At 40.0% G+C, this 25682-nt stretch overlaps 1 protein-coding gene across 4 annotated transcripts in view; it reads right to left on the minus strand.

The window, feature by feature from the left end:
* The window catches only part of Rgs7 (regulator of G protein signaling 7), a 190295-nt gene that overhangs the window by 14500 nt on the left and 150113 nt on the right, over window positions 1–25682 (minus strand). For 2 of the 4 annotated variants that reach the window (XM_032915673.1, XM_032915676.1), the window contains 8 exons: window positions 19519–19593; window positions 16291–16389; window positions 14840–14901; window positions 13429–13539; window positions 11321–11446; window positions 6757–6943; window positions 4954–5043; window positions 2805–2885 (listed from right to left, as the gene is read on the minus strand). In XM_032915673.1, coding sequence (XP_032771564.1) covers window positions 2811–2885; window positions 4954–5043; window positions 6757–6943; window positions 11321–11446; window positions 13429–13539; window positions 14840–14901; window positions 16291–16389; window positions 19519–19593 — 825 coding nt within the window. In that variant the 3' untranslated portion in view covers window positions 2805–2810. The remainder of the gene's footprint in view (window positions 1–2804; window positions 2886–4953; window positions 5044–6756; window positions 6944–11320; window positions 11447–13428; window positions 13540–14839; window positions 14902–16290; window positions 16390–19518; window positions 19594–25682) is intronic. The other 2 variants (XM_032915675.1, XM_032915674.1) reach the window with 1 other exon arrangement.

Genomic DNA, 25682 nt, shown 5'->3' on the forward strand with positions numbered 1-25682 from the left:
AGCTGATTCACTTTCCTCCTCACGCAAGCAATGGAGAGATGAATCATGGGTGTTTGATTTATGAACCTTGACAGATGGCCTTGCTGATCAACCCTCATGTATTCTTTCCCCCCTTATGTTCTCCCTGTTCTTCTCAGAGGCTTCTGTTGTAAATAGACATTATGGCAGCTTAACAGATGGAGAAACGGTGATGGACTTGATGGGGATAGGGAAGGCAACCACCTCACACTCAGTAAAACACATGCTCCGTAGGAGAGGAGAATGACGCCGACTTAGTATGAATGACACTGGAGGACAGGCAAGGACACACTGACCTTTGAAAGACAGACCTGAAGGGATTTCTCTAATGATAAGTAAATACAGAAACGAAGAGCCTGCTACAAGAAGTTAGGTGCTTTCTTCTTCTTCCTTTGAGACAACAATCCAGTGTGAAGGCAACGCAGAAATGTGAGGTACACTTATTTACTTGTTAGGGGATTAGTGGAGAAGACAAAGGGAATTCATTGAGAATAATAGGTAAAAAGTAAGCAAATTCTGCTTCCAATCCTGGCTCCAAACTCAGCAATGAGTGAGTGTTGTCAGGGAAGAGGTCTTACTGCGAAAGCAAGATAACATCTACACAGAGGCACCCTGGGATTGTTGAGCATATGAGGGGGAAGAGATGTCCTAGGAACACTGAAGCTATAATGAAAGTCTAGCCACTGCTATCAGGGTGGTCCTCTAGTGGGGCACAAAGAGAGTTCAGACATTAATGATGTTTCCCTTAGTTTGGGGGAAATACTGGCTACAAAAACATTGATTCTGAGATGAGAAAAAAAAAGAGTGATACTGTTCTTATCATCCAGGTTGTAAATGTGCTATATGGAAACACTTAACTAAGCTAAGTTAAACTCCCTAAGATCAGCATTGACCAGTAATGAACCTGAGTTGGAAAGGAGGCTGGGGCTAGGTGGCAAATAGAAAATAAGTTTTTGGTCAGCTCCTTCACGGTATGATTTTGGGAAAATCCTATTCTGTGAAGATGCACCTCCCCGTTATTTTTCTTACCTATAAGATGGGTAAATACATATGTATAATAACTCCCACTCTGCAGGGTCAGGTTAGTTTATAGAATATAATGTGCCCAGTACATGACCTGTTGCATGGCAGGTATTCAATAATGGCTGTTGGCATCTCATTTCCCCCAGGTTCACAGTGAGATCTGTTGTTGAGTGATTTCTCTGTTCTATTTCCGCCTTAGATACTATCTACCATGTAGCCACCTGCACCTAGGAACCCATATAAATGTTTATGCAAATTCTACCCTTCCGCTAGTATGATTCTATGTTAAAATCACATCTCTTATACTTTTACTTGTGGTTGAAAATTATTTAATTGATCCTATAATGGTCTCCTATAAAACTTATTATGTTATGTAACTTATGATTCCCAGTACAACTGCTGAGCCTGAACTCACTCTGTGTGTTGAGGGAGCTTTTCAGATTTCTTTAATAATTTCTTCACAGTTGTCCCAAAACAATATTCAATGAAAATGCCATGTTTTATTTTCTTTGATGGAAGGTGTTTGATGCTATCTGAGGGGTATCTAAAAGTAATTAGTATGGTTTAAGTGTGTGTGTGTGTGTGTGTGTGTGTGTGTGTGTGTGTGTGCATGTGTGAGAGATAGATAGATAGATAGATAGATAGATAGATAGGTAGATAGATAAGAGTTTAATTTTTGTCTTCAGCCTTTCTGGCCTCCCTCTCCTTCTCTTTTATAGAGGGTTTGGCACTTCTTGATCAGGGAAGTCCTCCAACAGTTAATATCATTCCTTCTGAGAGTCTTCCAATTACATATGATATCACCTCTCTCCTCAGCACTAAGAAGCTCATCTTTCCTTTTACATGCTGACATCTTGTTTAACCACTAGGCACCTTTGAACCAAACTCTAGTCCTTCCACTGGTTCCCGAGATGAAGTACTATTTCCATCGTAGCCAGTAACTGTATATTTTTTGGTGGAAGGGAGAGAAAATGAAGCAAGACCAGCTTTTTATTTCTCCTTATTGTTTTTGGTCTTAAGGTGCCCAGTGTGGACCATGTAGTACTATTTCATAAGAGTGGAAGTGGGTCAGATATGGGTTGCAGTTGGAGAGAAAATGTTTTACTTCTCCCTTCTGCCTACTCCAAGTCATGTTATTATTTTAAATTTGAAAACAGAAGTTTCCATTGTAACTTTAAAAAACAATATTCTTTCCACATTATAAAAGGTTTAATTTGAAATAGTTCTTCAGCAGTATAGAGAGTACCTTATGATATATTGTGGCTTCTTTTCCCAATAAAAATCTTAGAGAAATATTTTGACATTTTCTTTCTCCATTGTGACTTATGTGATATTTTAAAAGGAAACTCTACATTAAAGGACAGAGATTCCAACAGAACCAGACACAAGTTTGTCAAGTTTTTACTGTGAGTAGATTCTTGGAATCTTTCATTCTCTATCCTTTTAATTGATGCAATCACATTGACTGTTCAAAATCTACATAGCTGTTTAAAGTCTTTCAAATACTCGGGACAGTCAGAACAGCTATACAGTGGATTCGTATTTCCCACTGCGTGGTGAAGCCTTGAAAGAAACTGAAAACAAACGTCAAGTTTGTTGAACTCAGGTTGCTTATATCTCAGCACACATAACTCCACTTAAGTTGACCACCACAACAAAAGCCACGGCACACCCACATACACACACAAAGAGCAGCATGGAGCTAACCACACGACTCCACAGATGATGCAGACAAACTTGAGTAGAAACCAAGATTCTTCTACCTCTTTTCATAACAGGTTAGTGCTGGCCCTCAGTGTTGGTGTACAGTTTTTATGGCATGGGAAAATAGGGATGTTTCTGCCCTATAAAAATAAATGTGTTGAAGTCTTTAGTTTGAGCTTACACAATGTCAGAAAGTCCCAAAGGTGCTGACACAGCACAAAAAAAAATCAAAATAAATAAAATAAAAATAACGAGAGAATCCAACAAACAAATATATATCACCAAAACACATGGCGAGAGGCTACAAACATCCTGGGAGGAAAGTTACTGTGTTCTGAGATTAATGTGACAATTTCCGACACCTTTGAGGAAAATAAAGAACAAGAGCTTATGCCAGTGGAGCCTCGCTTGCTGCCATAACCACTTGGCTTTAAAATGCTCATTTGATTATTTTCTCCTTTCAAAGGTTGAAAAGCACAGAACTTTCATTATCTTAATCTTTTAAACATAAGAAAGAGTTGAGGGTAAGGGCAAAAAAATTGCATGCAACTATTGTTAATAAGGAAAAGGAAACATGGAACACAGACACGAAGAGGAACTTATCCTTCATTGTCTACACCATGCTATACACTTCTTTCCAAACCTTAGTTCAGCGCATGCGGTTGATCCTGCATGGCAGCTTTGTTTCTACTCTATAAAGGGTTGGGGAGAAAGGTAAGTAGGAAGCAGGATTATGGGTTTAAATAGAAACAATACTTTTGGTGTCAAGGAATACAAAGGTGGGGCAATGGGACTAAAAATCGGGGACATTTTCATTGAAAAAAACAACTTGTAATTCCTCAAAAAAAAAAAAAAAAGTAAAACTTACCACATTCTGTGCAAATTTCTCAAGAGATGTTCTGCGGTCCATTGAGTTTCCAGACTTAAAAGTATGGGATAAGTGAAAGGAGTAGGGTGAAGGAAGACAAAGGAGATTTCAAATAAAGAATGCGAGAAAAACAGAATGGAAAAAGACAGAATGGTAAGCCCACATATGAAACCCATGCCCACATGGCAAGGGATGGCCAAGGAATGTGTCTCATCACGGGATCCAAGTTCTTTGTTCATGAGTGATTTTTATCATTAAAAACAACCAAAAAAATAAAGTTACTTGAGCAAACAAAATGGTAATGTAAAGCAAAATCAAGTGAAGCAGAAATGTTGTAAATGCGGCAAGCTTTCCTGCTGACATTTGCAAAGCCTAAGTAGCTGAAAATCTAGCAGGGTTCCTGGAGAGTTGATTCCTAATTTTCTCTAATATCATCGATTTGATAAAGAGTTGCTGCAGGTTAGACCTTGCTCAAAGGACAGAAATCTCACTTGATTCTATCTCTTGTTAAAGCCTGTAGGGGTGGTGAGTGAGCCCTTGACTTTTGGCTTCCACTCTGAGCAGTAAAGTCACTTGGGCCATTTTAATTTGTAAACGCAGTGGACTATGGGAAAAAATGCTCATTACTCTAATGATAGTAAAGTACAGCTTGATCTCAGAATTTTAAGAATCCATGTTGTGTTAACATTAAAAAAATAATGAATGAGGTTGATTTTCTCTACAGATTTTCTATTTGCTATTACATTGGTCACATAAGAGATTTATGGACCGTGACACTGATTGTAAGATTAATCCATTAATGATGTCTACTGCAACTCTTCCCAAATTTGTTCACCTACCATCTTTGTTTGAAACAGGTCATCAAGAAAATAAATAAAGTGGATATAAGTCAAGCGAAAATATTCATCTGCCAATATTATTGCAACCTCATCTGCGATCCCCAAAAAAGCAATTTTACGTTTAGCTATAAGCACCCATGTTAGGTTTGTAAGTAAATGAAGCTGGCTTCAAGTGTCAGCGGTCTCTTCTTTTTTTACCGGAGTTTTTCATTTCCTTTAAGTAGAAATACTCAGGAGGAGCATTAAACACGAGAACAGCTTCTAATAGCCTTTGTGAAACATGGACAACTGCAAAAACCACTGAAAAAAATAATCCATGGAGCAAAACACAAACAGAAACCAAACCAACATAAATGGCCCCTTGAAAAGGATGGGTTTGGGGAAGAAATCTCAGAGAATGCATACTTACCACTCAACTGAAACCCTGGCCCAGGAGAGGTATCTAGTCTGGTTAGTTATAACTAGGAATTGAGGTCAAGAGAGGTCACAAAGAACCAATACCTTTCTCTTTGCCTGTAGAAGTTCCTGGTAGGCACTAGATCTTATAAAGCGGGGGTATGAGTCACTCTTCATCAGCTTGTAAATGTGCTCCTGAAAAGAGAGAATGGGTGAGGGGCTCCTCTATCAGTCGGAGGGAAGAATGAAACCCTATGATGACAACACTCGTTTAGCTAAAGAACAAATGCAGAAGTAGCTAAAAATAGCCACTGTGGTGCTGAGAAGAGCACTGATGTGCACAGGACATTGGGATCTTTCAGTCCACCATTTCTTTCCCAGAGCAACATTTACATTGGGCTGGGAGCTGTTGAGGAGGAAAAAAAAATATGTGGTCCTTTAAGAAATGGGATTTTGTCAAAGGGACATTTGAAATGGCTTCAAATCAGTGTGACAGTTTAAGTGGAACATTTGAGAATAGAAACAAGCCTGAATTCTTGAAAAAATAAATGGTTCCAAGTTCAAAGTGGATAATGTGACATTGGGTCCGCATAGTCGCTGTAGAGGATCTATGCACCTACATCTGGTGGGAGAACCAGGCAGCCCATGTAGGTTGATGTCCGTATGCAGGTGAGGGCTGGCACAATTAGGTCAAGGCCATGATTAGACAGTAAAAAACTAAAGCAGGAGCAAAGCTTTTTATAAGGCGGGAGAGAAGGGGAAGGAGAAGCAAGATCGAGACGGAGAAGGACGACCCAGATCCGGGTGGTCTTGAATTGCCAAGGTAGTTGAAATGGATTTCTGTAGGCAAAGTTATCTTCTCTAGGTGGGCAATTTATATATTTATCAATGGGTTGTGAGTTCATTGTGTGGATGTATTGTGGATTGAGAATTTAACATATAAATGGGATTGTTGGGTTACAGTTTGTTGAGTCTTGATTTCACCGGGTTGTGGAAGTGTGAACAGAATCCGTGTCAGGGAGCAGCGATAGGCCAGTGCATGCCGGACTTCCAGAACCCTGATTTTACCGGGTAGCTGGAGCCAGAGAGTTCCCGTGGCTGGCAGAGAGCCACTGGGAGGGATACTAACTAGAGATAGATTATGGTTAGTTTCATTTGGACCCGCGGGTGCTGGAACTACGTCTAGAGACCAGTGTGGCAAGGTGCCGCACTGGAGCGGCTCGAGGACCGCCCGGGTTAGAGAGTACCTTAGCGGCCAGCATGGGGCTGCTGAGGTAAATTAGTGCCAGCTCCTATGGCTCGATAGAGTCTGGACAAGGGAGAGAGCAAGCACCCGGGTCAGAGAGCCTGGGAGAGAATCGAGGAGCTGTACGGAGCTGTACACGCAGGAATCAGTTGCGCCACACATTTTATTTTATTTTATTTTTTTTAAAAACTGCAACAAGCCCAGTCAGATCTTGCCCTTGGGACAATTCCATGATAATTTATCTTCCATGCCTACTCTAGTCCCTAGCCTCTCCTGTCTTTTACTGATGGTTGCTGATGGACAAAGAAATCAAGCCAAGAAAAGAACAAGCTCATTTAACTCAGACTCAATCTAACCCTGGCAGTTTCTGCTCCAGCGATTTAGGGTAACTTACATATTCCACTGTCTTCTAAGTCTAGTGAAACATCAGGTAGTTGTTCAGTACCTCAAGATGTGAGAGTAACCTAAATGGTCCATGTCATGCTCACACGCAAACACTAACTTTATATTTTAAAACAATCCCAGGGTTTAAAAGATGACTTACTTTGAAATGTCTCTGTTCTCTTCTCAATCAGTGAGACTTATTTCATGACATGAGCTTTCAACACTGCAGAGCACGGTTGGCCCCGTGGTGGCGCTGAGAGCTTAGACCACGTACTGACCTGAGCATCTTCGAATGTGTATCGTCCTGGTTCCTTCACGTTCTGTGTGGTCTTGTCATAACTCTTCGAATCCAAGTTAATGGCACTGGGGGCCCCCGGAGCCAGAAATTCTTGCCATATTTCCTGTACTCGAGAGGGGACCTCTCGGATAGGCCTTTTCTTCAGGTCCTCCACTGCCAACCAGAACCTGCAAAGCATCACAGCGCCTGAGTGCTCTGAAGTTGCCCCTGGACATTCTTATAACATTCGCTTGCTACACTGGCAAGCTCACTTTCTCCAGGGACTCCAATATTAGGTCCCTGCTACGTTTCCTTTTTCTCAGTTACCATATTTAAAGGCATAAAAGTTCTTTTTCGCTTGTTTTATTGTTTACTATATTAAGGTAGGGTTTCATGTAGTCCAGGCTGGTCTTGAACTTCTTATGTTGCTAGAGATGACCTTGAACTCTTGATTTTCATGCTTCTTCTTCCCCAGAATTCAAAACCCCTTTAGTAGGAATAATTGAAAATTGCTAATATTCACTGGCTTTAATTAAAACCAGATGTGCCAGAGCCCTGATCGTATATAGTCTCAATTTCATCGAAGCCACACAGGAAGGACTTTCTCTTCAAGCAGAGCATTAACAAAGAAAACCATCCACACTGAAACAGCTACAATGCTAGGAAGTCCACTGGGGTTTCTGTAGGAAGTGTTCACTAGGCAGTTTGAGAATGCTGAGACAAGAAGAGCCCTGATACTGAGGTATGCAGACGGAAACATGAGGTCCAGGGGAAATTAAATGGACCTGGAAATCAGGAAGGGTAAAGGGGCCAGTTGCTGACCTGATAATGTGAGCATGGAAAGGCATATATGGGTGCAGATGCTATATTCTAAGAATTGTGATTGCCATAATCTCCATCATGCGAAGTGCTCCCCCACTTTAGAGAACAGGGAACTGAAGATGTAAAGATGAGATGATTTATTGAAGGCTGGCCCTGGGCGGTCTAGAGGAGTTGGCATCCTCAGAACCCCTCCTTCACACTGCTTCCCTAACAACAACATCACCTTCTGCATTCTCATCATTGGCTTACCTTAGTAAAATGGAGAGGGTGCCCATTTTATTACCACTCTTCCCTTCACAGCAGCTGTATTCTTAAAGTGCCCTGACATCCCCATATCTTGATTTCCTCATCAGTATAGTGGCATGAAAAGGCCCAGATCCTAGTTCCTAGTGGAACTAGTGACTAGCTCAGCGATGTAGGTTATTAAAGAACATCTCCAAGTGCCCGACACAACTTTATGTGCTTAAGGATAAATCAATGCTATTCCCACATTGATTTCACAAAACGTTGGCTACAAAAGACAGAGGGAGTGTTTGAAGAGAAAGCAGAGGTGGATAAGCAATATCTCTTCACTTCTCCCATCCTGATAGAGTGACATAGTTAGTCCCTCAATAGCAGACACCCTAGACCTCGAAGTCTACAGACTGCTGCTGCTTGGATAAAGATGTCCTGAGAGCTGTTGAACTGCAACTTACAGCCCTGCTTGCTGTCTGAATCACTGCGTCTTTATTGTGGAAACAGATATTTGCATGGAGGCCAGCGTATGGTTTAGACTTGATTTCCCAACAGACAGTAGGTTTATACTATTTTGTAAGAAACATGAATGCCATTTTGTGCACTGTGACCTTGCACAAAATGTTGACCAGATTCAGCCATGTCCTGATTATGAAATAAAGTACAGATATTTAAAATGTATATTTTCATTATTAGATTCCTATCTATCAGAAATAAGGAAGGCCAAATACTATAGTATATTCAGAAAAGTATACATAAAACATAGTATACTTTGGGAATTCAAAATGCTTTCCACAGCTGTGTCTTTCTATCATTTATCTACATTTAATAAATAACAAGATAGGCATATAATAGACAACTCAACAAATAAATGTGCATATGTATATACATATGTAAGGCATGTTTAATATTTATGTGTGCATGTTTCTGTATACGCTATACACTTTATTGTTATATTCTTTGTTATCAGTGTGTGTATGTGAGTGTGTGTGGTATATGTGGTGTGTGTGTGGTATGTGTGTGTGTATGTGTGTGTATTGTGTGTTCGTATGGATTGTATGGCGTGTTTTTGTATAAGTGTGATATTGTGTCTGTGTGGTGTATGTATGTGTGTGTTGTGTTGTATCTGTATGTATTGTGTGTGTGTGTGTGTGTGTGTGTGTGTGTGTGTGATAATATGAATGTATTGTGAGCAATGGTCCTTTCTTTTCTCTGTGAGTATCAGGGATTAAACTGAGGCTGCCAGGCTTACAAAAGAAGCATTCTTACCTTTTGAATTATATCAGCAATCCAATCCAAATACTAGAGATTAAACCTAGGGTCTCACCCATGCTACATAAGCCCTATGATTAAAATATGAACCACCACACTCAGATTGTTTAACATGGGTTCTGGGAATCAAACTTAGATCCTAATGCTTGCAGAGGAAGCAATTCACTGACCAAGTCATAGCCTCAGCCCTGATAGATGTATGCACAATCTCCCCACAGGAATATTAGTATGGCATACATTTAACATAAAAAATAGCGAAGGTGTAACAGAAATTAAAGACATGGCAGTGACCTGGTTCCTCTCTGAAGCCAGGTATTCACAGACTACTTTGCTTCCTGGCATCTTTGCTCTTCCCATCAACCACTCAGCCTGTGAGCCATTTCTGCTAAGGTGTCTGCAGTTACTCTGTGTTACATATCCCTCTTGATTATCTGCTCCAAGGAGTCAGCATCAGCACCCCATCCATGGAGCTACTTGTGTTCTTATTTGCAAATACCACTGAATTGTAATTACAAGAACAGGAGCTTTTTTATTTGGTTAGATGCTACTGGTAATTTTAAAAAAAAGCAAACAGAAGATGAAAACATGGATGAAGAAGGAGAAGAAGGAGGAGGAGGGGAAGGAGGAGGAGGAAGAGGAGGAGGAGAGACAGGAAGAAAAGAAAAGGAATACTCACCCTGCCATACACATGTGTACTGAAATGTTCAAAATATCATTTCTTTGAGTTATTAATAATGTATTCTTGTACTTCATTGATGATGTAGGTTTAGTTAGGAAAAATTAATTAGTAGCCACCCCTCCCAAATCCCTAGGTCTCTCTAAACTTCATAAAACAATGAGAAGGCACACACAAGAACCTAAGAGAGACCCAGAGAAAATGAAAGGATTCAACTACAGGCTGTGGTCCACCTGTCGGGGAGACAGATGCAAACTTTATGCCCATTTCTGATTATCTCCTAAAGAAATGCAACAGTCCTTTGTCTAGCTTAGTTCCCATGAAAAGAAATAAATGCTAATATCTTTCTATAAATGAATTTCACATGGCCTAGTAAGACATGATAAAGTAGAAACAGGATACATCAGGATTCAAAAGAACAATGAATTATAGACTCTCACAGTAAAAAAGTAATACTAAAGTTTCACGAAGTGAAAACATTGTTTCCATCCTCTTAAGCAGAGCTGTGAACATCCACTGCAATGTGTCATATCATAGGAAGCTTTTCCTAGGTACCCCTTGAGGTAGAAAATATTACAACAAATCAGAATGGTGTCTAGGATCAATGGAACAAAGAACTTTCCACGTCTTTTCTCTTCTCCAGGTATCACTGGACTCTACAGCATGTACTTGATCTTAGCTAAAAGGCTGAGAAGTGATCAATTGCTCAACTGCATTTAAATGCATACAATGAAAAAAAAAGTTGTCTTTAGACTTTTGGTCTAAGATCTATAACTGAGTTATGCATGCTTTTTCTTACTGAAGAAGTGAGATTAGAAGTTTATATTGATAAGTAGTTGCTGATGTTCAAACTAACTGTACAAATATCATTGCCTGTTTTTGTGATTCAACTTTCCTCACGGGCCCATGTCTTTTTTGCCTTGGTGTGTATGCACTATAGTACATGTGGTACTATGTTGGAAGGCTGTGGGAGTTGTTTCATTTGATAAAGAAACGTGATAGGCATACGTAGAAAAGAAATATATATATATAATCATATATATATATGTATATATGTAAAACATATCTAATATCTGTGTGTGAATGCTCTCTACTTCCAAGACCTGCATGATATGAACAATCTTCCCCTGCCCATTGCCATGACCTGAATTGCTCTGTCATGCTTTTCCGACATGAAGGACTAAAATATCCCGAAATTGTGAGTCGAAATAAGCCTTTCCTCCTTTGTTTCTGCTAGGCATTATGGCATGAGCACTGACTAATACAGACATTTTCTATTCTATCAAAATATCAGTTTGGGAGTTCTAAATTATGGAGTCAAGTTTTAAAGTTCTAAATTTATATAGCCAACAAATTCAGAGGCAGTACAGAAATAAACAATGAAAAGGAGATGATAACGCCGGATAGCCTTTGTCTTGCTAGTCTTTCTTCCATCTTTTAAGTGGCGGAGATGAAATTTGTTTACATCATTGTGATACTATGAGAGTGACAGGTCCCTTCCATCTAAAAGAACAAGGCACAACAGTGTCTCTTTGGCTCACAACAACAAAATGTGACTTACCTTAAGTTCTCTGAGCTGAATTCTGATTCTAGAAACTTAAGGAACTGCTCTCTCCCAACTGGGTCTTTCAATGCCTCATCCATGCCAAAACCCCATCGTTTTACCCTCTGTTGACTTGGTTCTTTGCTGTGAAAGAGAAAATAAGGCTAAATATATTCCTTTTATAATAATTGCCATTTTGTTGGGGGTGGTGATGGCAGGGCAGTTTTTTGAGATGTGGCCCTGGCTTGCTTGGAACTCACTGTGAAGTGCACGATGGTCTTAAACTCACAAAGATCCACAGATCCCATGTGCTAGAAGTAAAGACACGTGTCACCATGCCTGGACCAATTCCTATTTTCTTTATCATATATACCCTAGAAGAATGTCTATCCTTAACTTATCTTCAATAATAATAATAATAATAATAATAATAATAATAATAATAATATATCACCAACTGACTATTCTTCATGAAATCACAATGAGGTATGAGATTAATAACACAACCTAACCCTGAGGGATCCTCTGTCACCAAGAGTCTGGATGGAGTCTTAGCAACTTTGCGAGACTGCTAGCCTTTCTCTCATTTTATAGACAAAGATAGTGAATAAAGAGTTATAACTTGGTGCCATGTCATACAAGGAGTGAGGGGCAAAAATCTAGCCACTGCTACCAAGAGCCCCACTTCAACCACTGTACAGTCCAGTCCGTGGTGTAGGTCATTCTTAGAATGATGCATTGGTGCCTTGAGGGCCTCATTACTACATATGATTCTACTGCAATTAAATATGAACCATATTTACTTATAGATTTGGAGGTTCTATCTTTCTCATACATACATGTCTATACACATATTATGTATGTGGATATATATGTGTGTATGTGTTTGTATGTGTGTGTTTATGAATGTATGTATAAAACCTGTGACTGAAGACTTCAGAATTGATCCATGACTGGCTACAAGAGAAATGGCCCAGAAACGTAACCTGGATCCATGTGTGGTATCTCATGTATGTTATCCCAGTGTCTAGGAAGTAGAGGTAGAAGGATAAGGAGCTGGACATCATCCTTTGCTACCTAATGAGTTGAAGGCCAACATGGGCTCCAGGAGACTCTGCCTAAGATGAGACAAAAGAGGAGTGCTGTGGAATTCTAACACTGTCTCTGTATAGAGACATGTAATCATCCTCAAATGAGCTTCAAGACTGATACCACAATGGCCCGCACAGCTCACCAAAGAAGCCTGGAGTTCTACCTTGTGTTTGTATTTTTAAAAGTCAGTTTCCCTGTGCTTATGCTGAGTTCATTTAGTCTTAGAATGGAATTTATATAGGCATGTTTGCGCTGGGCTTAAAGAAGTGTGGACTCACTATCTATTTTGACTATGAACATGGGCCCAAGTGACTATATGGATTTTCAAATGATTTAATAGCAAGGAGCTGTTTTAAAAATTGAAGATCTGATTTTGACTGACCCGCATTTAAAATATCACCCCTAATTTTGGGCTAGTTCATTCAGCAATGCAAATTTGTTTCTAAAATTAAATTCGTGTTTTGAAACCTCTAAAAATTCATACATATTTATGTTTGAATTTGATTATATATAATATGTAAATTTTTCACATACACAGTACATCAGGATGTACAGCTGTACAGTCCTTGTATTACTATCTCACAGCTCACCAGAACTTCCAGATCCCATGGAACTGTTAGTTAATGCCCATTGAGCAACCTCTCCTTATGCCTCATTCTCCTTATTTTTCTCAGCCTCTGAGGACCACCATTTACTCTCCGTTTAATTATTTTTATATTTTGTAAGAACATGTGGTTCTCTTCTTTCAATGTCCCACTTATTTTACTTAGCATAGTGATTTACGGCTCAATCAATGTTTGCACGACTGGATCCCACCCTTTCTGATAGCAGGGCAGCAAGCACTCTAGCAACAGGGCAAATCTAAGCATGGGCGCCTGCACTTAAAATCTTTTTGATTAACAATGCTAAGTCATGGGAAATATAGAGCAGAGGACTATCATCTTCCCAAGGAGTCAGCTCTGGATTCTGCTATTTATTTCATGCACATTCTTAGATAGCTGACGTAGTCAGAAAGAAGTCCCTATAATCTTTACCTTGCTTCAAGTTCCCAGAACGTCGTATCATCTGAGAGCCATGGGTTGGAAGGGTCAGGCGGCACAAGAAATGGGTCATACTCTACATACTGTTCCGTATAACTTAGTAGACTAAGGAGAAAACAGAGAAGGAAAAACAAAAATAAAGACATCCCGAGCTTCATTTTTTACTCTGAAGTTATTTCTGGTTCAAAGCGAGGGAATTAAAATGGAAGTGGAAGGTTGGAGAATCACACTCTCTTGGGAAGGAATCCAAAGGTAATTCCTGTGTTTCCACAACTTACTCACAAGAAGTCTCCATGGTTCTGGTAGGCAGACCAGGATTCCAGCTCCCAGCCAGAGCATGGAAGTGAGTGAACTCCTGTAAGACTATGTGGTCCACTCTGACTGAGCAGGGAGTACACAGAGCCACTCCAGTCCTGGTCAGCCAGACATTCATAGCCAGGTTAGAGAAAGGATTGGAAGACTTTTTTTTGTCTCAAATACAGATAAAAAAATCACTGGCTGAAATTTTTTTTGATATCAAAAAAGGAAAGAAGAGAGGGATAACCCTGGAGAGGAAAAGCTTGGTAGACCCTTTTAGCAAACAGCACACATTTTTATTAAGAATAGACTTTTCTTTTCTAAGTCACTTCTTCTATGGAAAGATAAGGAACCTAAGGATGTTCTTAATATCCATGTTTTGCTTAATTTGTTAGCAGAGTCCACGTTGGAAAGAAAGATGCCATTGGAAGTTTTAAAATTCCCTGAAATTTGATGTTTTATTTTCATGAACAAATTTTTTAATTAAGAAAATACAAATCTGAAATCTGACTTTAATTCCAAATCTTAGGACTTAAAAAGAGAGTAGACTATGAATGTTAAAAATGAATTTACGGAGTCACTAGGTTGCCGAATAGGAGCCAGCTATGTTAAGAGATTCCTTTCTTCCACCAGGAGTGAGAAGATACCACTCCCGTGAACCTGATTCTACAAGGATTGGACTCCTGCAGTGTAAGACAATCATTATTCTGCTGTCTTTCAATTTTTCTGTAGAAGTGTGTTCATGGGCAAAATCAAGACAACACGCTCTAGCCAATGTTTCAACAATTTATTTCATTCTCCTCCAATCATTGACTTTCCATCTTTAACACAGTTGTCATATGACACTTACAATTTATAGCATGGGGCTGTGAGGATGGCTCAGTGGTTAAGAGTACCAGATGCCTGGGTTTGATTTCCAGCACCTGTATGGTGGCTCCCAGATATCCATAATTCTAGTTCCCAGGGGACCACAATGGCCTCTTCTAAACCGCAGGGGCACCAATACAAGCATAGATATACACGCAGAAAAAAACACCAATGCACACAAAACAAAAATAAATACATCTTTAAAAATAAAAAATATATGTTGATACCTCGAAATACTTACCTATCAGCAACTTTTGACATTTTTAACCGATGTCTATCTAACTGTATTTGCCAGTATTTTATCTGAAAGAGAATTGACGACTTAGTTACGTAAACAATGGTATCTTAGTTCTTTAAGTTTTAATGCTTGCTGAGTACATTCTAGGAAAAGCAGCTAAAGCTAGAAAAAAATTAAAGAAGAGAGCTATAAAAAAGGATTAAAAAAAAGGTGTGATCCATCTGAATGTAAATATAACTGGTATAACTTTAGCACAATAATACGTTTGAATACAATGCTTGCTTCAAGAAAACATAACTTTATTTGAAAAGTGCTATGGCAATTTTAAACATTCATGATATAAGTACATTCAAAATCCCATTACTCCATAAATATTTAACTCATAAAACAGATGTACCTTTATGGGTTATGATGATTTTTAAAGTAAATTTTACATCTTTTTACTATCCCAAGAAAGATTTAATGTTATATATTTTAAAAGTAACCTCATTAACTCATGGCACATGTTTCTATAAACATACGAACAAACTAGTTTAGAAAAGAAGCCCTGAAAAATATTCTTCTTATAAATTACAAGGAAATTATAAGTATCATATGTAAGTGAACATTGATTTATGGACAAATCACAGTGCAGTGAAATATTAGTGAAAACCAATGAGGGGAGAGGCATCCCTCTGATTCAGCCACCAAGAGAGACAGTCGTGAGACTTTGGTGTTTGCTTGGAAATACTTCTTGGAGACAAACTTACTTTTAAAAGGGCAATGCAGGTCATGGTAACACACCAGTGTTGATAATGACAAACTTTAAAAGGTTAGAGAAATCAGTGCTACAGAAACCTCCCCTCTGCTGTGGTGACCTTGTCTATGGACACGTGGGAAATTCAACTCTGCCTCCAACCTGCTCTCTTCTTTAAGACAAGGATTAGGAATTCAAAATAGCTCTGTATGACCAAGACACCTCTAAGTCAGGTGTTGGTTTCCAAAAATTGTCTGGAGGCAAAGAGGGGATAAATTAATGAGGAGTTTTGAAAAGCATTCCATGTATTAAATATTTTGAGTCATGTCTTAGAATCACACCAGGGAACACATATGCACACATGTGCACACATGTAGTACTACTGTAAATTAACCCCCAAGGTCTTCTATAGGCCAAGAAAACATACTACCAACTGAGATATACTTCTACCTCTTTGGTTAAAATTTAGTTTTGTTTCTGAGATAGTCTGTGCTCAAACCCAACTCTCCAAGAACCTTTGATCCTTCTGCCTTCAGCCGCTGAGAGTTGCAATTACAGGTCTGTGCTACTATGCCTGACTTTCATTACCTTTTCATTGTAAATCTGTTTGAAGCAGTTGACTATACAAATAACCTTCTAACACACCCGTATGAATGTTCAATCTCTTCTCTGCTGTTGCCCCATGTGCCCTGGCTGGTCATTTCACAGAAAGACCCACCTGTCGGTGCAACTCATCTTCTGTTGGAGGCTTGGTTTCTGGTGTGGGTGTGTGGGTGGGACTGTGACTTCGGATGTCATTTTGTAAACCATAGACAGACTGTATTAAAATGAGAAAAGTGTCAGGACAAAATATTTCTTGTACCCATAGATGTTCTGAAAAAACAAATGCTATCATATGTTTAGTGAACAATCTCAAAGTTCATTTGATGGTGTTTCTTATCCAAATCTAAGGGGCAGGGAGGCAGTATAAAGAAGAGGAAGGGAGAAGGGATAAATATTACCAAGGATGCTTGAAAATTACATAAGGAATCATTACATCTCTCTGTCTCTTTCTCTCCCTCCCTCCTTCCCTCTCTGTCTCTGTCTGTCTTCGTCTCTGTCTCTCTCTGTTTCTGTCTCTGTCTTTGTCTCTGTCTCTTTCTCTCTCTCTCCCTCTCTCTGTCTCTCTCTTTGTCTCTCTGTCTCTCTGTCTCTGTCTCTCTGTCTCTGTCTCTGTCTCTCTGTCTCTCTCTCTCTCTCTCTCTCACACACACACACACACACACACACACACACACACACACACACACACACACACACACACTGTGAAGTTATACTACTTGGGGTAATAATGTCTGCCGCTTCCAACTCTGCACCAGATAAACTGAGCTGACACACACATTGATTCTTTTTACAGTACTTCACGGCATGCCACCTCAGGCTTTTGCTACAATTGATGGTGTGTGGAGAGCAGATAGTGTGAGGATGATAGAGTGTGAAGAGCTCTCCTGTTCACAAAAGCTCTCTTGGGATTTCTGGGAGAAAGCCCTCAGAAGCCCCAGCTCAGATATCAACACCGAGTCTAGTGAGAAGATGGTTTGTGATCACTCCAGCACACCCGTTTCACCCCTTGTTACTCCTGTGTTTTCTTCTCCCAGTTTGAGCACATGTCAGTCAGTCAAAGGGATTTTGAATAGTTCGGGTTGGAAGAGGGCACACTGCATAGTTTGGAGAGCTGACAGACTTTTGGATTCTATTTGGCTCCACTGGTGGGTGAGCTGAGGGTACGCTGGAAGCAGAAGAAAGGAGCGTCTAGAAACCCAGGCTTTCTGTGGGCTGCCTGTGCTCTTGGGCTCAGAGAATCCCTAGAAGCAAGATGTTGGCTCATCCCATCTACTAAATGGGTTTTGTAACTCCTTCAATGACATTCTCATCCTAATATTATGGGGAACTTCCTTAAAAACAAAACAAAACAAAAACAAAATACAAAAAACCGCCAAAACAAAACAAAAAACTAAATAATAATAATAATAATAAAAAACCTCGAATCATATGGGGATATTTGAACAAAGAAATATACAACATATAATAAGGTTTGTGAACCTGCAAACATCTTAGTTTTAGTTCATCTTCATGTAAGAACATTCACATTAGAAGAATGCTAGGGTTACATGAGGTTGAGAATTCCTTCTTCATTGGGGCTTGGAATGTTGTTCAGTGGTAGAGTGGTTGCTTAGCATCTGACTTCACTGTAGAAAACTGGATATGGTGGCCCATGTCTGTGATCTTAACACTCAGAAAGTAGAGGAAGAAGGATCAGAAGTTCAAGGCCATGCTCTGCTAGATAGGGAGTTCACAGCAGACCTGAGACACTCAAGACCCTATCTCACAGCAGCAAACAAAAGCAGACATTCATCCCCCAGTAACTTTCAACTACCAATAGGCCCTCAGCTAGGTGTGACTTTGTGAGTCTTTCCCTATCTGTGCTAGGACTGTGGCTGGCTTGATCTTGTACAGGCCCTGTGCGTGCTGTCACAACCACTGTGAATTCCCATGTGTGATGCCTCTCTCCTGTCAGGAAAACTGTTTCATAGCAATCTTTCACAACCTCTGGCTCTTACAATCTTTCTGTTCCCTCTTCCATGATAAGTCTTGAGCCTTGGTAGCACTAAGAGTTAAATATCCATTGTATTTAGGGCTGATCATTCTACACTCTTTTACTGTCTATACCATGTCCAAAGAGTGAGTCTCTGAATCAATCCCTATCTACTGCAAGGAGTTGAAGAGGAAAGAGTCTGGGGTAGATTTGATCTAAACATATTATGCACATATATGTATTTAAGAAACCCTCAAACAATACATTTAAAATGTAAAAAAAAAGCAGCATCTCTTAAAATGGCCCATAGTTTACAAAAATAAATGAGAAATAAAGACAGGAAGGAAGAGAGGGTGGTAGGAGAGGGAGGGAGGGAGAAGAGAGAGGAGTGAAGTTCTATACTTATGGCTGTGTCACAAAAATGCTGATGTTAAGAGAAGGTCTTCCTATTTTTTTTCTGTAAGAAATCATATTTTTTTTTCTTTTTTTTTTCTTTTTTTTTCGGGGCTGGGGACCGAACCCAGGACCTTGCGCTTCCTAGGCAAGCGCTCTATCACTGAGCCAAATCCCCAACCCCAAGAAATCATATTTTTAACCTCACTTTCCCCTCAGACTTTCCCCCATGAATACTGTATCTTGCCTTGATGTCACCTTTCCTCAGACACCTTCATCCCCTGTTCCTGTCTCCAGGACTCCAAGAGGACACATCCTGTGATAAAAATGAAGTATCCCAGCTCTCTTTCTACCTTCCATCACAGTCCCGTGGTGTCACCCCTTTTACTCTGAACATGTTGTAGAAACAAGGTCCTCGAAAAAACCAGAGACCATTTCCATCAGCTCAGTGGGTGGCTGCTTGTGAGAGACCATGACCATGGGCCTATTGACTATTGAGTTTCCTCAGAGGAAGAAGGGTATCTGGACCCTCATCTGAGGTTACCTCCTGAACTTCTTAGCAATTGTACACTGTAAGCAATTCTTCCCTAACTGCATTTGAACTCAGGGGCTTGGAAGGTACTAGAGAGCGCATGGGAGAACTAATTGAAAGGAAGCTCCGTTTGTATAGCCATGGAAAAGCTTATGTCCACATTGTGTGGAGGACTTTTGGGGGTTCCTTATTATTCTGTGAATAGCTTCTCACCCAGGTTCTGTAAAGAAGCCCAAATGGTGCATTGGCTTCCCAGGGCAAATGTTAGTGGCATGCACTTTGGCTTGTCCTTGGGTTCTTCTGAGGAGAGGTAGATATTGCTCTACTTCACTCCAGAGAAGGAATTCTCAGGACAGAACCCCAGAGTGGAGTATGTTTGTAATACCAGAGACTGATGTCCTGAAAGCAGACATTTCAGCAAGACCAAGGGACACGCATCCATTTACCTTGCGTGTTTTGTGTGGGTTTCTCATCCGGGATGATTTCTTGATGTCCACTTCTGTAGTATTTACACACCCAGGCTGGGAGAAGAAAAAGAGAAAAGAAATCTTAGGTGTGCCCATTCTAGCAGTGTCATCACTAATGAATTGCTCCACAGAGCTTGAGCAACCCGGCAGCTTCCAAGATGACCGGGCTTATTCCAGCAGCGACCAGTAATAAAGTCCACTGCAATTCCTCCTTCTGGTATAATAACACTGAAGCCTCAAATTTCCAGAGACAGCATGGAAAAAGGACTAGGGTTTGGTATGGGAAGCAGGTACCTGCAATGGCTCAAACTCAATAGTCCAAACATGCATTCCAGAAAGAATGGGGTGATGCTGATGTCTACACAGAGCTTCTCACTGGGCATACATACCTTATATATGCTGCTTTTACATGGTACTCACTTTTTCCAAGGTACACAACCACCATGATGTTCAGTTGAGCCAGCACAAAACCCAGACTGAATCATTTTTACAGTGATTAAGGAATCTGGTACCTGGGAATATTGGCTTTCCACAGACAGAAGGTACATAGACATCATGGCCCCCGTGGAGAAGGAAAGGAAGGAAACAGGAACCCACATGCTGTACTTTTCCTATAAGTTTCTCACTTTCCTTTTCCTTTCCCTCAGGTGTGTAAATTCCTTCAAAATAGGAAGTTGAAAGAAGTGGGGGCTGTCTGCTGCTGGTTTCCTGATAGCCCCAAAGTCTTATTTTGCAGACTTATTGTCCAGTTGATCAGAAACAAATAGATATGAACTTCTTTTGTGTTTGGAGGATGAGAGGGGACGTGGGAGGGAAGAAGAGAAGAGAGAACAGAAAGAGGAACAGACAGAATATGAATCAGGAATGCTTTCCCAAAACAACCCCAGGCAGTCTCAGGCACAGGGGGAGGAGCAGGAAGCACAGAAGAAAGGAGTTTCAGAAATGCAGAGAATCTTAGTCATGGGCAAGAAGTTGTTTCTTTATGTGGGTTATGTTTCTATCCCTTGGAGTCTGAGGAACCGTATTTAGGAAGATCTGTGATTAATTTAAAAAACATCAAGTTGTATATCTTTGGCCAATTTTTCAGTTTTTTATTCTATCACAAACTTTAAATGTTTGTGATTGTACCCCGAGGGATGCAGGGAGTTTAGATGGGGCGAGCAGAAAGTTGCTGCCTATTACCCAGCTGAGCAGGAGGATTCACTCTGAATAAGTAGGGACAGGAGCCATTCTAAGGAAGTACCCAACAGCTTAGACATTGTGACCAAAGCCACACAATGCAGAAAAGCATAAGGAAGTTAAAGAAGAAAATATTTTGTACTTTTTCAGAAAGCTTACATTAATCTAAGGACAAACATATCCACATATAACACTACAAATACTAAATGAAATACACTTTTTCAAGGATATTTACTTTAAAATAAAAATTAAAATTGTGAAGGAGCTGTGAGTAAGGTGCCTCGATGGTAAATATGCATGCTGCCAAGGATGATGCCACGAGTTCGATTCCTTACAACTCACATGTTGGAAGGAGAGATCTGACTTCTTGCAAATTGTTCTCTCACCTCCACATATATGCACTGGCATAAGTAGATATGCAAGTGTGCATGAACACACAAACACACACACACAGAGAGAAAGAGAGAGAGAGAGAGAGAGAGAGAGAGAGAGGAGAGAGGAGAGAGAGTCTATCAATTCATCCATCCATCAATCCATTAATCAGTCAATCAATCAATCAATCAATAGCCTAGGAAAAAGAAAGAGCATTGGTACTGACTGTATGAGACTAATGTATAGACACTTAGAAATTCACTTTAACAATTCCAGCACCAGACTAACCAGTATCTAGTATTTTTATTTATTCCTTCCTTGGTATGTAAACATTAACCTCTTAAAAACCAAAGGGCCCTTGGATTTTAACAATTTTAATATAGGTAGCATTCACAACCATTGATCTACTCATAACCAAGATGCTTAGAAATATCAAAGCACTGTGTTTTCATTTCCCATTCAGTTTCTAATGTGTCATGGACATTCTTCCCCAAGATGAGTCATTGGAGAAGGAACAGAAAAGCATTAACCTTCTACTGATATACTGATATTGATTAAACAAGCATTTCAAGGAGATCATAGACATTTTCTTCAGGTTATGTGCTGGGAATAACAACACATGCTAGTGTTTCTCTTCTATGGGAAAGGAATCTACAAAGGGTGTAAGGAAGTATAGACATACCCCAACCAGTAGGGTTTCCATGAAGGAGTTTGTCCCATGACCCCAGCAGTCTTATAAGGAACCTTATAAGGAACACATTCCACATGGATGTTTGCATCATATGAGCATTAGCAAGAAAACGGGAGCTGAGGCTGGAGAGATGGCTAAGCGGTTAAGAGCATACACTAATCTTACAGAGAGTAGAGTTCTGTTCTCAGCACCTATGTCGGGTGGCTCACAACTCCCCATGGCTCTGGCTCTAGGGAGATCTGATGCTCTATTCTCCTCCAGAGGCACATGCACTCACATGTACACACCTGCCACCACACCCCACATATACACATAATAAAAATAAAATAAATTAAAAAAAAACAGGAAAAGGAGTCTAAGGCAGTGTTTTCTTGAGCTCATATGCAACAGGTCTTCACAATAAAAAGTATGGAGATGCTGAGACTGGCAGGTGGACAAGAAACTGAACTTGAAGCAAAGAGGCAGTATACATGGGTTGTGTACTCAGAGCAAAGGTCCGGAGGACAAACTCCATCCCTGAGGACCAGGTGATGATCTGGACCCTGCTTGGTCTGACATTCTGTCCCAAGCAGGAATCAATCAGGTTCTAGAAGTTTCCTGCTGCTGCTTGACCTCATTCTGCCTGTGTGAGATCACACGGAGAAAACCTCTGACCTTAACCTCCCCTTAAAACCAACGTGGATAGCAGCAGGAGAAGGCAGAAGAACAGAAACTGATTCTCTCTCAAAACAGGCAAGATAGCCACACCCGCGTGTTAAATATGGCAGAGTGCAGGCTACATGTCTAACCTATCTATCAAAAGGGCCTTTGAGAGAGAGAGAGAGGGAGAGAGAGATGCTTATTTTAAACATGTGCCCAGTCTGAATTAATTGAACGATACAATTCCTTCCATTGAAAGCCAGGATTCTAAGTCAATTTGACTTCATATCAAGTGGGATAATTAACAAATGGCCTCAGAAATTGTGTCAGCCAATGAAGGCACGGAGTGGAAAGCCCGTCTTCCCACAGGCTCAGATCTGTCTGGCAGAACAAATGAGAATTAAAATGTACCTCCTCGGGTTTCAAAGATTATGATCTCTTGAGTTTGATTAATGAACCACTGACAGACATCCAAAAGTCCTGCTTGAGCTGGCTGTTAAAACACTAACAGACTAGTAAGAAAACACTGATTGTAAAATCAAACGTTATTAGAGGCCAACTCCTGGCATGGATGTGTGTTTTATAACCTAGCTCTCATCTAAAGAACGTGAAATCTGTCTACTCAAAATTCATCATTAACAGCTACATAGTAATCATGATACATTGGCAAGAAAGACCTAGGATGTCCACAAGCTCTGCAAGCTCCTGGCATTTCTAATGTCCCCATCTCTTTTTGGGCAGCTGAAGGTGAAAGGGATCCTTGGAAAGTTGTCAAGGATGCCTCAGAATCCCTAAGGCCCTGACTGGACACCTCTGGGTACCTCTGAGGAGTTACTTTCAGAAGTCAGGCACTGGAGTAAATGAAACATTGCAAAGAACTTTCACCATTCTTTCATTTACTCGGGGACTAATTTTTTCCGCATCTAATTATGGATCAGACTGTGACTATAAATCATGAGACACAGAAATAGGAGCATGATCAATTTTCCAATAAGTTCCTCACAGATCTGAAAGACATGGAATTATCACCACACAGAACTGTAATGCACACAGTACATGATACAACAGAATATATATCGTGTTCATTCTCTTGCCCTTTTGGTTGGGTCATCCTAATAGAATACATACACATGCAGGCATGCGAGGCATACACACACACACACACACACATACACACACACACACACACACACACACACACACACACAAACATATACAAACAGAGAGGAGGGGCGGGGAGCTAAGCAGTTTTGTTTACACCAACAAGATCATTGTTCCTGATATTAAAAAAGAAAAATCTAGACCAGAGAGATGATTCAGTGGGGGAGAGTGCTTACTGTGCATACATGATGAGCTTAGTTAGATCTCAGTGCACACTGAAAATCAGGGCCTGATCATGTACACCTGTAACTCCAGTGTTGAGAAATGCAAAAACAGAAGGACCACTGGGGTTGCTGATGCCAGACTAACTCCAGGTCCTGTAAGAGGCCCCATCTCCAAAAGATAAGGCAGAGAATGACAGAGCAGGACAACAGATGCTCTCTTCAAGTTTCTGCAAATACACCCACAGGTGTACACTTGCCACAGACTAGCATACCACACCCGTAAATAGAAACCCACAAATAGAAAACAACAAGAAAAACACATAAATAGAAAAGGCCCTGCAACTAAAATTTTTGAAGCTTATTTTTAATAGGTGCCAGGAGCAGGCAGCAGGTCCATATGATATATTATCCATAAATTGTTCTTCTACAGAGCTGTATTATTTTCCCATTAAGATCGGAATAATATTGTTATTGCTAAATGGATGTATTATCAAAGTGTTTGATTATGTATCATTTGCTTGAAACAATTAAATGAATAGCGTGTTGGGATGTGAGGAGTAATAATGTGCTATTTACATTGGCCTTGCACAATAGCCTAAATCAACGATGAAAGAGTACATTTACCTTTAAAAGAATTCAGCTGTGTTGTACTATTACTGTAATGTTACTTATTAGAAGGTAGAAATGAATTCTTCGGAACCCATCCCCAAGCTGCAAATGATATCTCCAAGAAATGCCACCCTCTGCAGTAGGTATGTTTCCCATGAGATGCAAAATAGGAAGAGCAATTCTTGGCTCCATTATTGATATTTTATTTAAGAGACTCTAAACCCCATTTATTTCCTTAGTTCCTTCCTTGGCACACTACATTTATTTAGTTATTTGTTTATTTATTGTGGTGCTAGGAATGGAACCCAGAACCTCGCCCTGGCTAAAGAAATGCTCCACCATGGAGCTAGATCTGCAGTGTGCATGATAAAGTCTTGTTAGCTATGCTAAACTACAGTGTTTCAGGAGAACTCAGGACAGCCCGGTTGGTGATTGACAGGGAAAGGCAGGGATGGGAAAATAGCTCTCTTCCCTTCCCTTCCGGGGGCTGTTGTACAACGAGCAGACAGTGTTCCAAATGAACCTTGAGTGGATCAGTGGTTTGGAAGGGGGCAACGGTGAAAGGATGGATGGCCAGTATAGAAGATATTTAGGACAGTGGAAATTCTTTGCTTGATATCAAATGGTGAATGCATGCCATTATGTGTTTGTCAAAGCTCATGGAAGATACATCTATAAGAGGAGCTTGGATTTAAACTGTAGATCATTGGAGATGATTTATCGGCATGTGTCCATTGGATCTAGTACCTCTCTGGTGAGACATGTGATAATGTGGGGTGTGATAGACACAGGAGTGACATAGAAACTCTTTGTATTTTCTTTTGAATTTTGCTGTGAACCTAAAACTCTTCTAAAAACTAACTTTGCATTATAACAACAAAAATTAATTAAGAGAACACATAGCTTGGAATGGTTGTACCTGTCTGGAATTTGGGAAGGAGGACTGAGAATTCAATCTCAGCCTCTGACATTGGTTTTCCAAACATTTCCATTTCTTTGTTTCTTTTCTTTTCATTTCCTTTAATATAAAAGACTAGCTTTTTGTCATAAAATATCATAGGTTTTCAACTGAATGAAGCAAATGGTCTTTTTTATTTTAGAGACTTCAAATGTGTCTCACTTACTCTGTATCCTGGCATGGCATCTGAACTCTCAGACACTATTGAATTGTGACTTGATTTACTTTATCTGGTTCACTGTATTAGTTACAACATGGGGAGCAGCCACATAGAATTTAAAAAATTTGGTTCATAGGTATTTAGGACATTGAACACCCTAAGCCTTTTTGACTTTTTTCTTATTTGGTGAATGTAAGAATTAAAGTGAAA

This window comes from Rattus rattus, chromosome 10, assembly GCF_011064425.1.
Source record: "Rattus rattus isolate New Zealand chromosome 10, Rrattus_CSIRO_v1, whole genome shotgun sequence".
In the NCBI taxonomy this organism is placed as follows: domain Eukaryota; kingdom Metazoa; phylum Chordata; class Mammalia; order Rodentia; family Muridae; genus Rattus; species Rattus rattus.